Source organism: Pseudophryne corroboree, chromosome 8 (assembly GCF_028390025.1).
Source record: "Pseudophryne corroboree isolate aPseCor3 chromosome 8, aPseCor3.hap2, whole genome shotgun sequence".
NCBI lineage: Eukaryota > Metazoa > Chordata > Amphibia > Anura > Myobatrachidae > Pseudophryne > Pseudophryne corroboree.
Genome location: NC_086451.1, coordinates 339938709 through 339951978, shown reverse-complemented (window position 1 = coordinate 339951978; position 13270 = coordinate 339938709). Strand labels below are relative to the sequence as shown.

The following is a 13270-nucleotide window of genomic DNA, read 5'->3' as shown; positions in this document are numbered from 1 at the left end:
CACACACACACACACACACACACACACACACACACACACACACACAGGGAACCCCTTTCCTGAAGACAGTATCCCTGTCAAGGCCCTTTGGAGAGACAGAGAGAGAGTATGCCAGCACACACCCCAGCGCAATAACCCTGGAGACCAACACAAAATGTTTTTCCCCAGCAGCGCCAATTATGTGCCCCCCCCTCTCTTTTAAGCACCCTTTCACCGTGTGTAAGCAGGGGAGAGTCCGGGGAGCTTCCTCTCAGCAGTGCTGTGGAGAGAAAATGGCGCTGGTGAGTGCTGAGGGAGAAGCCCCGCCCCCTCGGCGGCGGCCTTCTGTCCCGCTCAAACTTAGCAAAATATGGCGGGGGCTCTTTTATATACATGTACAGAGCCCACCTGTACATGTATATAGTCTTTTTGCCATGCAGAGGTTTATATTGCTGCCCAGGGCGCCCCCCCCCCCTGCGCCCTGCACCCTTACAGTGACCGGAGTATGTGAGGTGTATGGGAGCAATGACGCACAGCTGCAGTGCTGTGCGTTACCTCAGTGAAGCTGAAGGCTTCTGCCGCCTGACGACTTCTGTCTTCTGTACTTCTAGCTCTGTGAGGAGAACGGCGGCGCGGCTCCGGGGGTGGACGCCCAGTAAGAACCTGCGTTCACCCCCTCTGGAGCTAATGGTGTCCAGTAGCCGAGGAAGCAGAGCCTATCTTTGACAAGAAGGTCTGCTCCTCTCTCCTCAGTCCCTCGATGCAGGGAGCCTGTTGCCAGCAGTGCTCCCTGTGAAAAAGTAGTAAAAGGTAGAAAAGAAAAAAATCCAAACAAAAATGCTTCTAGGCAGAGAACTCTGGAGAGCTCTGTGCATTGCACCCATCTTGCTCTGGGCACAGTGTAAAACTGAGGTCTGGAGGAGGGGCATAGAGGGAGGAGCCAGTGCACACCCAGAGTCCAAAGCTTTCTTAAAGTGCCCTCTCTCCTGCGGAGCCCGTCTATTCCCCATGGTCCTTACGGAGTCCCAGCATCCTCAAGGACGTTAGAGAAATATTGCAGTACACACATCACGTACAAACTACACACAGATGGCCTCCGTGCGAGTACTTGTTCTGCCGTACGTGCGCATATTCGCAATTTGCGTATGGTCGCTCCCGCGGTCCTGCGTATTAGCGCGTGGTATGAGTATTTACGGTAGTGTTTGTAGTCGCATGGAAAAGCCATAAAAACACATTACATATTTAATCCAAATAGTGCACAATGTACACATAGTCTCCCTGCATCACACCAGCAAGTTACAATAGTTTAAATGGTATCAGAACAAAGGGATTCACCTTTACAGGATAGGAGGGGACAGAACAAGGTTATAAGGTGGTGTTTGGTATCCAGCTGTAGGGTATATTAAGGGAAATATTCCGGTGTTGGTTTGCAGAAGATCGCACGCTCCTGCGCATAGTTATGCGCAGGAGCAGAAAATAAATATTAACTGTGTTTACTGTACATTTGGTATGCGGCGGGAACCCAGAGGAGACCACCTGCAAGTGCACGTGGAACAGACATCGCCCACCTATTTAAACCAACCTATGACCTCTCCTGTACTGCAAATTACCATCCCTGTGTCCAATGGACAAAGAGATTACAGTATCCATTGTGTTAGGTTTTGGAATATTGTATAAAAGAGCCAGCTGCATGCCCAGCCACACACAGACTCTGAAGGTCATCTACCTTGATGACTGAGGACCAGACTGGGAAGCGCAGGCGAAACCAAACACGTATGTACCATTGACTGTAGCCATTATTCTATTGTATTGTTATTGTAACCCCCTTTCAGTAATTATATGTTGGTGTGTCGGAACCCGGCATTTTAAATACAATCTGGTGTCGTGTTTCCTTTCCCTGCTAAGGTTTAAAGTGTATCACTGTGACATGTATAACTGCTAAGTGTTCACGGAGTAACTCTGGGTGTGTACGCGCTGCGTGTACTTTGAACAGCCAGCGCGGTGTTAGTACGCAAAGTGCGTACACGGTACGGGGCTTTGTACGCTAATGGTGTAAAAAGTACATAGGCTAAGGATTAATTACAGCGGCCGCAGCGGCTTCATTTAAAGTGTATTAAATGTCTTTTTAAAGTGTTGCTTTAAGTCCTGTATGTAAACCGACGTTTACAGACTGAAGTACTAAGTGGTGTGCCACAAGGGTCATTGACGATCTAGCAGTAGATCTAGAGAGCATGTTGTAAATTTTTGCAGACAATACCAAATTATGTAAGGTAATAATTATGGAGGGAGATGTGGAGTCTCTTCACAATGACTTAATTAAACTGGAAGCATGGGCAGCAAAATGGAGAATGAGCTTCAATACAGACAAGGTAGTGCACTTTGGTAGCAAGAACATAAATAACACCTACATACTAAATGGGGTAAAATTAGGGGATTCTGTGCTGGAAAAAGACTTAGGTGTTCACATAGATAGCAAACTAAGCAGCAGTACCCAAAGTAGGATTGCAGCAAAGAAGGCTTACAAAGTATAAGCATGCATAAAGCGGGGAATTGATGCAAGGGATGAGAGTGTTATACTCCCATTATATAAATCCCAAGTGAGGCCACACCTTGAATACTGTGCACAATTTTGGGCACCATACTACAAGGAGGATATCCTGGAACTAGAAAAGGTTCAGAGGCGGGCGACCAAACTAATTAAGGGGATGGAGACGCTGGAATACGAGGAAAGGCTTGCAAGGCTAGGCATGTTTACACTGGAAAAGAGGAGACTGATGCTGCATTCAGATCGCAAATGCTGGATCCTACCCGGTTAGAGAAATGTGTCCTTACCGGGTGGGATCCGGCATTTGCGCTCCTCTGTTGGCTTTCCGACCCGGCAATATACCGGGTCGGTTGCCATAGCAGCGGGGGGCGCAGCAGCAGCAGGGGCGGGGGTGGAGGCGGCGCTGGGAGATGAGCTCATCTCCTGCGCCGCCTCTCCCTATGCTGTGAATGGGAGCCGTGTCGCATCGGAACGGCTCCCATTCACACTGCACCTGACCCGGTATTCAACCCGGTAATAACCCTTCTTTTTTACCGGGTTGAATTACCGGGTCAAGCGACCCGCTAATTCTGCAAAGGACCTTTCACATCGCACACTGACCCGTTTCGACACGGCAATATGCCGTGTCGATACCGGGTTTTTAGTGCGATGTGAAAGGGGTATAAGAGGGGACATGATCAACATTTACAAATATATAAGGGGACAATACAAACAAATTTTGAGAAGTCTCTCCAACACATCCGAACGCACACATACAAAAAACGCACCCTAGCGATCAGGTCTGAATTACCCCCATTGTCTTATTGTGTACTTTTGGACACACCATCTGCACCACAGTGCTTAACAGTATCTCATGTGACTATTACCATGCTATTTCCTGTTGGATCATTTGTGATGACCTTTGGTAACCATTGCCTATTGCATATTTTTAGAATACACCGCAAAGTGAATCAACATGATTAATAGATAAGGTCAATTGCATTATAATACATCTTCAAGGTGTATTCATATACAAAAATATATAGACCAGGTGCCTAACTGTTGTCGTCATTTGTTGATGAACCAATGAGGGGTCATTAGCTAGGCAAAAATAGAAGCCAATTAGCAATTAGTTAAATATTGCTCTACTGCAAATTAGACGATAAAAGGATATCTACTTTTGTCTGTTGCATATCAGCACTGTGTTGCTCCCACTATCTTTAATAAGGACACTGCCTCTACAGTTCTATGAGTGGCGCAAAACATTTAATTGGAAAAGAACTCCTTTGTTATATTCATTCATACTAGGACACGGTACGAAGTACATTATGAAGACAGACACTGGCAATGGTCAATGGTCTTTAGTATAAGACTTACCTGTTTTAATTCTTTGACCTCATCTCGCAAAGCATAGACTGTGTCTACAAGGCTTCTGCAACAAAGGCACAAACTGCTAATTATCATGTACAGACAAAGCAATGCGAGCGCCTTAATTACATGGATGATGCTTACGGTGGCTGATAATATAATTTTTCTTCTACCTGGATGCATCACATGCTCACACCCATAGCGTATGCTGTGTGTGTAGCAGATCTGGTGTGGGACATAGATTTAGTATGCCAACTTATGCGTAATGGAATTAAAGACAATGCTGAAAAACAAAGTCACTATAGAAAACATTGACTCAAAATATACAAGTTCAATTAGTTACAAGGAAATTTGCAGTATAAATGATAGTATAGGATACAGCACATGTAATGAACATTGAAGTAGTGACATGCTGGTGGTGGGTGTGTATGTAAGCCATGTCCCCAGGTAGAGTCTACGTAGCCAACGGTGGTCGGATTAGGACACACCATGGGATATCGTTCCTGCCTGCTGGGATCCTCCTTTAGTAAGGCTCTTGGCTGGGTCTGTGTTTACCTGGTCACTTTTTGGTGGTGTGGCTGTAAAAGTATATTAAAGTTATATACCGATTTGTTCTCCAGCCTTGTCCTTATTGCACAACACACAGATCTCGGTGCACACTACTTGTAATACACATAGGATGACATACATCTACGTCCTACACACAGCAAGGGTGTGAACGCGATATTTCCTGGTAGTATTTGTATATTGTTACCCCTTCCATTAGACCACAAGCACAGTGCGTAGGGAACCACCACATTATTTGATGCAATACACAGCTTTTAAATTTCCACTTTACTCACAAGCAATGCAAACAATCACCATTAATGTTCCCAAAAACCAACTACAGCTCTTACTGGATAATAAAAAAAGGACATAACCTTCTTTCCACACTGAGACAGAAACTCTTTATTATCCGCCTCTCCCCTCCTTAGACACCCACAAGTTCCATAGAGCAATCAGCAGATGGCGCTACACTAGGCAGGATATTAGATAAAAAGGAGATATTTAGTAATGTATAGGGAGACGGACCAAGCCTGTTCTAGCTTCAACACTGGTTGTTCCCTTGCCTTAGTGGCAACCAGTCCCAGGCTATAGTACTGGTGCAGGTCATTTATTTGCTGGGTTAGACTTTCTGTAACTAGGACGCATCTGTAGGGTATTTATACTATATATGTACTGTATAATCACTTAATTGTACATGGAAATACCACCACAATGTTATACATGCACATTGTGACAAAGCTTTGTTACATGCCATAAACAGTCATGTCTAAGTCAAGCCCAGAGTGTTTCAAGCCGTGCTCATGCTCAGTGAATGCAATGCAGGGCAGCGTATGAACACTGTCGGATATATGGCGACAGAGTATCTTACTTCTCCTCTGGAGCACTTTGGCCATTACTCCTCAGATCATCAATAATCAGACTTTCATCCTCGAGCAGCAGGACCTGTGGTGCGGAGTCTTTGCGGGTGCCTGAAATAGAAGCAGGCAGCGAAATAGTGAGATATGTCCTAATATGTGATCACAGACATGTGACATATGCTTACAGTGTAATTATAGGCCTATTAACCTGTAGTCATACTTGTCTACTCTCATTCTCCTGCCCCTAGGAGACTTCCAGAAGGTGCCCACTGTGAGGAGGTGGGTGATCTGCATCATTTGGCCCGCCCTGCAATGCAGCAAATCTCATTGCACAGAGGGGACTGGGCTATGATGATGCAATTTTCCACAACCCACATCATCACTCACTCCATGGCATCCATTTCAATAAGAAGTGGGCAGGATGCAGGAGGGTTCCCCATTCTTCTGGGAATCTGTGGGCAATTACGCCTGTAGTTAGGCAATGATTGTATGTTTGCAACAACACGTAGTAAAGTTGTAGAATATAAGGTGCTTGAAAAGATCACTAAAATAACACAATAAGCGGGTTTATTTATCAAAGCTTGACGAGAGATAAAATTGTGAGAGACAAAGTACTAGCCAATCAGCTTCTGCCATACATTTTACAGGCTGTGTTTGAAAGATGACAGGAGACATTGGCTGGTACTTTATCTTCCACAATTGTATCTCTCTCCAAGCTTTGATAAATACCCTCCTTAAGCACTTACGTAAAAAGAAAATATTACCACATACTAACAAAATGACATTCTTAAATGATATGCAAGAAACAAAATAAAATGTCTACATATAGTTTTCAAATAAAAACTTGTAAACATTACACTTGCATAGTTAAGCTTGAGTAATGGTTACAATATAAAATAGCGCTTTGACTTTCTGCATTGCTACAAAAGACAACTCAGCCTACAGTAGAACTCAAGTGAACAATATACAGCATTTAGGCAGTCGGAGTGGTCTGATTAGTTCTGGGACACTTGCATGCCTCTAAGGTAGGTACATCACCTCATGCACACACTTCACTATTGGCTGACTTCTAAGACCATTTCCCAACATGCCTAATATCGCACCAGTGGGTTTGAAATGTACTATGATCGGGCGTGGTGTTTTCTTTGAAGATACCCATGCTGTATTACCAGGTCCAGAGTTTTTGCTCAGATCCTTAAGCGTGGCCATTTTTTCTGCTTTAAAACATCAATTTCAAGAACTCACTGTTTACTTGCTGCCTAATATATCCCACCCCTTCACAGGTGTCATTGTAAAAAAGATAATCAATGTTATCCCCTTCACCTTTCAGTGGTTTTAATGTTACGGCTGACCAGTGTATGTGTCAGCTGAGAGCGATAAATCTGTAGTCCAGCACTAAATGTTGTAGACGAATTTAGTGCAATCAATTTGATCGTGGACCAAAGAGAATTCTGGACACTAATGTGATTAATTATTTTTGCCAATAAAACATACCATAGAAAGGTCTCTAATTGGCAATGGCAATTGAATGCTTCAATAACCAGGCACTTGCAGTACACAGTAACATCGCACAATAATAGCCGTATTAAATCAATGCATCTCACGTGAAAAAAGGAACAAACACGTTTGCCGCAACAAAGCTACTGATTCAGAGATATTCTTGTTTTGTAACATACACAGGAAACACGAAGATTAAATCTTTCAAAGAACTGGAAACTTTCTCTCCCTTAACCCTATTGAAAAGCAGTTCTTAAATAAGACATGGAAACTTGACAGAGACAGCCCTAAATATTAGACTAAAATTCCATATAAAAACATTCAAGCAAATGTTTCCAAATTTGTCATAATCTCAGATTTCTGTTACATAATTCCCTCTCTTAATGAAATGCTATCTTGGTTTCATTTACCAGAACTGAGGTTTTGCTGGAAGCCGGCTCCTGTGCAATACGCCTCAATCACTTTAAGAATTTGTGCGTCTTCTTCCAATGCTACAGTGCCTGTAAGTGTAAGCACATCAATAAAACTTTGTTTCGTGTCACTCTTTCCACATGACGTGACAACAGAATTAAAATCATGAAACACAATGAGGCTATATATAATTGAGATCAAAAGGTCAACCCAAAACTTTCAGCTTTACGTGAAGTTTCCTAAATAGAGCCCAATTTAAAAAGGTCATTCATTTTTGGCACTTTGTCCAGGCAGTATGGATATCAAATGACAAGGTAGGGAGCAGTAAGGGAAACATTGTGGCAGATATCACTATCGGCATGCTAGAACAAGTATAGCAGTGGCGGGTCAGAAAGGTATTGGGAGTAAGCCCGATAAGCCTGAAGACTGGTATGTAATGTTTTGGGACAAAGGTTTACTAAGCATATTTAATCTAATGTGTGTTTAGGGAATTACCCTTTAAACAGCTCTTTATACACTATACAGGGAATAAAATACAAGGGAATGGACAGTGGAGAATCCTAGAGAAGCTCTTCCTGCACCAAGCAGTTTACGGGCAGGTCACAATTGAATGCACATACCAACAAAAAACAAGGTGCAAGGCAGTGGTCATAAATTACTTAGAGACATTTTTCAGTAATGTGTCCAGAAATTTGTCCAATTATAGAATTGAACACACCATAACTGAGCCTAAACAGTGGACCCTGGCAAGAAACATTTTGGGATTGTGTGTTTTAGCTATTCTATATTGTTGACATAAAATACTGCTCCCGGAGCGTCTGCACCACTCTTCATATTCCTGCTGATAAAATCTTTCGTCAGTCAGCATTCTGTCCACGACTATACTGTTAGTGGTTGCGTGCAGGAGTGAGCCGAGCACTGGTGCTTGCAGGGAAGATGTCAGGGGATCTACCAGATTGTCCATTTGCTAGTCATCTGGTAAGTCGTCTTTTGGGAACAGACTTTGGGTGGGGTGTTTGGTATAGAGGATTTTTATGGGGGTGGTACAAACAGCTTTTCATGTTGCTGCTGCCAGAAGACACGACCAAAGACACAACTGCTCAGTAACATACTAGTTGGGCACTAGTTTTCTGCAAGATAGACCCATTGCGTTTAAATTACACTTTAACTTACCACAACATAAAATAGCATACCAAGCCACGTAAAATTAAATATGTGAATAAACTTAATTCTACACAAAATTCAGAATATTTCTTTGATTCCACAAAAAGGCAGCAAGAAACGATTCATAAATGGAAACTGCAATCAAAAGACGATAGGATATGAATCATTGAAATAAATGATTCTCACGCAATAGTAGATTCTTGCCTTTAGTTAGAGGTGCAGCAACCTAATCAGTCAGCATGTAGGCCCAAATGCTGGACTCGTTGTGTACTTCGGTCACACATTGATAGCATTAGGCACTTTCATTCTATACTGTACCTTCAATTCCCAATCTTCCAGCTTGTAAACAGAAAACATATTACAGGTTGAGTATCCCTTATCCAAAATGCTTGGGACCAGAGGTATTTTGGATATCGGATTTTTCCGTATTTTGGAATAATTAGATACCATAATGAGATATCATGGTGATGGGACCCAAGTCTAAGCACAGAATGCATTTATGTTACATATACACCTTATACACACAGCTTTAAAGTAATTTTAGCCAATATTTTTTATAACTTTGTGCATTAAACACACAATTCATTTATGTTTCATATACACCTTATATACACAGCCTGAAGGTCATTTAATACAATATTATTAATAACTTTGTGTATTAAACAAAGTTTGTGTACATTGAGCCATCAAAAAACAAAGGTTTCACTATCTCACTCAAAAAAGTCTGTATTTCGGAATATTCCGTATTTCGGAATATTTGGATATGGGATACTCAAACTGTATAATAAAAATAGCAACATACTTCTCCTGAAAGAGTCTTCGTCAGACGGTTTTCTCTCTGGCTTTCTCTTGGGAAGAAATTTCTTTACTTGATTTTTTGGACTCTTGCTAGAATCCTGCAGACAAAGTAGAGAGTTTACATACATATATTATGTGTTTACATTAACAGTGTTATTCAATTAGTGTAATGTGGCCAAGTGGTAATACACAGTATAAAATAACACTAGAAAGTGCCATCCGGTCAGATATCTGTTCCTAAAACCTGAGACATCCCAACCTGGACAATACAGGTGAAGTTATGTCTATATTTTCCAGGGATCAGTTTCAACAAAATCACTTTCAAGGGTAGTAGAAACATCAAAAGTAGGGACCAGGATTGTATTTAGATATAGACCTAAAGGCACGTACACAATAGATGATTTTGAACCAATAAAGATTTCCCTTGGTGCAGAATGTAAGATAGAGGGGGTAATTCAGAGTTGATCGCAGCAGCAAATTTGTTAGCAGTTGGGCAAAACCATGAGTACTGCAGGTGTGGCAGATATAACATTTGCAGAGAGCGTTAGATTTGGGTAGTTTGTTTTGTTTCTGTGCAGGGTAAATACTGGCTGCTTTATTTTTACACTGCAATTTAGATTTCAGTTTGAACACACCCCACCCAAATCTAACTCTCTCTGCACATGTTATATCTGCCCCCCAGCAGTGCACATGGTTTTGCCCATTAGCTAACAAATGTACTGCTGCACACTGAACGATATAGTGAACAATATCGTTCAGTGATGTCACCCCTCCCATACCTGAACATGCAGTCATGAAAGATATAGCCTAAATTGGACTGCATGTTCAGTTGATAAAGATAAACGATAACGACCCACGGGAGTGCGCATTGTTATTGTGCATACACACTTGACGATATGCACGATAATATCTTTATCGTGCATATCATCCACTTACATCTAGTGTGTAGCCCCTTAAGAAAGCCATGACCGAATTCAACACTATTCAGGTGGCAGAAGCAGGGCTACGGATACAGCAGAGCCAGAGTACTGAAGGAGGTTTGGTCAAATCTAGGAGGTGTGGTGTGGCCACCTCAGCAGCTGATGTGGGCCTTGCTGGGTGTCTCAGAGAAGCCCAAATAATTAGTACCTGTTCTCCCCTCCCTTATCACCCCTGGAGAATAAAAATAGCATAAAGGGCTATTTGCTTTGGTGGACTTGTATTGGATGGTACATGTCCTTTTGTAAGTTTTACAAAAATATACACTTTTTTAGCTTGCGACTTTGAGCCATGTATTTAGACTATCAGGTTGAGGTGCTGCCCTGGGGTCTTCCTTCTGACTGGATACAACTATATGTAATGAACAGAGTGCTTCTGTATTCTAGGGAAACAGCCAGGACAACTCTGTCTGATTATATAAACATGTGGCTGAAAAACACAGCAGGAAGTAGAGTGGACCTACAATGGAATTAGTAACCGCTATAAAAGGAGTGAACAAAACAGAATAGAGAAGCCAGCCACAAGAGTTAGAAGCCAGCAGTAACTTTTATGTCATTAACATCAAAACCTTCCATGCATTACAGAGTAATGTTTCATGCCCTGGCTACTGGGATTTGGCCAGCCCTGCACGAAAACATGAGCAAACCAAGTTTTTCTGTAACATTAAGGTGATAAAGCTCTTTTCTGTCAACATTAAAGATATTTATTACATGTATTCTATGGATGGGAATTAGGCAGATGTCCATAAATAGGAATACTGTAAAATCACTAACTTGTCCCAGCTGGAGGAAGTACTGACTTTAATGGGGTGTATTTATACAGTGGTAGTTTAACCTCATAGTTATAAGCTCACAAACATAGGGGTCTATTCATGAAGCAGTGAAAAGTGTGGAGAAGTGAGCCAGTGAAGAAGTCGCCAATGGCAATGTAATACCCCAACATGTACGTACATTTTTTTTTTTTTAAAGGGTCCCTTTTCGTGTTAGTGTCCCCTCACATAGGCAGTAATCAAATAGCCCATAGAGGTACAAAGGACTGAATTTTTATTGACCCTGTCAGCCTGTACAGAGATCTTTTGGCGCCACTTTCTTAGGAATGTTCCCCATGGACAGCAACAGTGAAGCCCGGGAAAGTTGGCCCTAATTGACTGGGGTCCCCAGGTTGCAAGGCAGAGTGGCCTGAGGGAAGTCTGTTGCTGGGGCCCAAGGAGCCAGTGACCACTGGGGACGGGGGTGGTCCAGAGGAACCAGGACCCATTTAAGGAGCACCGCTGCGTGTGACGAGGGAGAGCCCGGAGGAATGGGAGTGAGCCTACCTGGGGATTCCAGCCATGTATCGCCCCGCTGGAGAACTATGCTGCCCAGCCGCTGAGGATTAAAGCAGGTCTGCCTCTCTGATCGTAACCGAAACTGGTTAATTTTACACCCCACACTCAGTTTAAGTTCTGGCACCGGATTTGTGGGTGTTACAGCAACCAATCAGCATTGAAGTAACATTTGTAATTTGCATACTATAAAATTATACAGAGCAGCTGATTGGCTGCCATGGGCAACTTCTCCACTGGCTCCCTTCTCCACTCTTTTCACTGCTTCATGAATAGACCTGATAAAGAGGCAGATTAGCCATGGAAGCAGCCAGACCCACGTTACCTATAAAAGGTGGATTCTACTTACAGCCTATGGACCTGCGAGCAGAATCTGCCTACTGTAATAGGTAAATAAATGCGCTAGGCAAATTTACACCAAAGTGTAAAATGCACTGGTCTTTGCACTGTTGTTATATTAGTGCCAATTTAAATTTTGAGGTATAGAAGCAGAAACTACGAAAATATACCCCTTAGTTTGGGAAATAGGTATTAGCACCTGTCTACTCCTACCAGCACCACTTTGTTGTTGATATCACAAGCTGGATGCTTCGCATACTGTGACTTTCTAAGGGTTTCTGTGGCTTAGTCTGTGCCACTGACTAAGCGATTCTTATTCCATAAGGCTACATATAAAGAAGGTTGAACATTTCTAAGCAGCCAGCTTCATTTCTGAGGTTCTAATTTGCATGATTCCACATGAACTCACAGAAACTACACCCGGATTAAGTGGCACAAGGGTTTGTCTGAGAAGTGGAAAGCAGATCTTTGAGCTTGCCAGAGTGACTAAATAAGGACAAGTTGTCCGATGTACAACAATACACCAAAATAACACTTGGGTAATCATTAGCATAAAATACAACATGGGCTAATGCTTACTGTATGTAGCAAGTGGCAAACTGGGAGATGGGCGGTAATGGCAGTGTTAGGAGAGAAATATAGAACATGTTAGCTAGAGGCAATAGACAGAATAGCAGTTATTGTACATCTGGCCCAGGCCACCTCTAATCTGACACTTGTGAGGCCTGTATTGCATACATGAGTTACACAAAACTCTGCAAATGTTGAGACCAACACATGGTCACCTTATATACCCAATACTGTAGGTATTCCAAGGGTGTGACCAAATTGTGTTTTGTTAGGGATGAATCCCTTCCTTGCTGACTAAACACAGTGGTGGAAGTGATTTTGTAGGCTGTTATCACAAGAACAAAAAACAATTCACTTGCAACTAGTGACATCACTGAGGCATGAAGCCGTTCCTAGTGAATTAATTAGCCCCCAAATGTTTACCTCTGCCACCACTGTGTACAGGTGCAAGGGAAGAACACATGGGAGTATCATTTGTAAAACCTTCACGTATAAAAGCAGATGATATTCCTCAAACATGGGAAGGTTACTGGATATAATTACATTTCAGTATGACAGAATGTAACAGTGCATGGATCAGTCAGGGTGTAAGGGTTCATCTAATCTTGTCTAATATAATACCCTCTCTTGGTGATATAGATTAGACAGACACAGCACATGTACTTGTGGGCTAAAGCTGCTGCCAGTTTTGGAGGGGTCACAGCAAGAAAAGGTTACCGGAAAGCGCTTATTCATTTTATTCACATGATTGCCACTACAAAAGGGGGGACATGCAGCATGCAATTTCCTATAAGGATTTCACATCTGGTAATGACCTTACACGGGTTTTGTTGAAGTTCCACTACTGAACTATTTAAACTTTAACGGAAAACCACATTGTAAGGTTTCTAGAATGTGTTATAGGACAGTTGCTAT

The 13270-nt window shown here is 42.4% G+C and overlaps 1 protein-coding gene across 3 annotated transcripts in view; it reads right to left on the bottom strand.

The window, feature by feature from the left end:
* ARHGEF6 (Rac/Cdc42 guanine nucleotide exchange factor 6) overlaps positions 1–13270 on the bottom strand; it is a 258983-nt gene that overhangs the window by 40383 nt on the left and 205330 nt on the right. For all 3 annotated transcript variants that reach the window (XM_063937432.1, XM_063937433.1, XM_063937434.1), the window contains 4 exons: positions 9149–9242; positions 7182–7271; positions 5286–5385; positions 3881–3935 (listed from right to left, as the gene is read on the bottom strand). In XM_063937432.1, coding sequence (XP_063793502.1) covers positions 3881–3935; positions 5286–5385; positions 7182–7271; positions 9149–9242 — 339 coding nt within the window. The remainder of the gene's footprint in view (positions 1–3880; positions 3936–5285; positions 5386–7181; positions 7272–9148; positions 9243–13270) is intronic.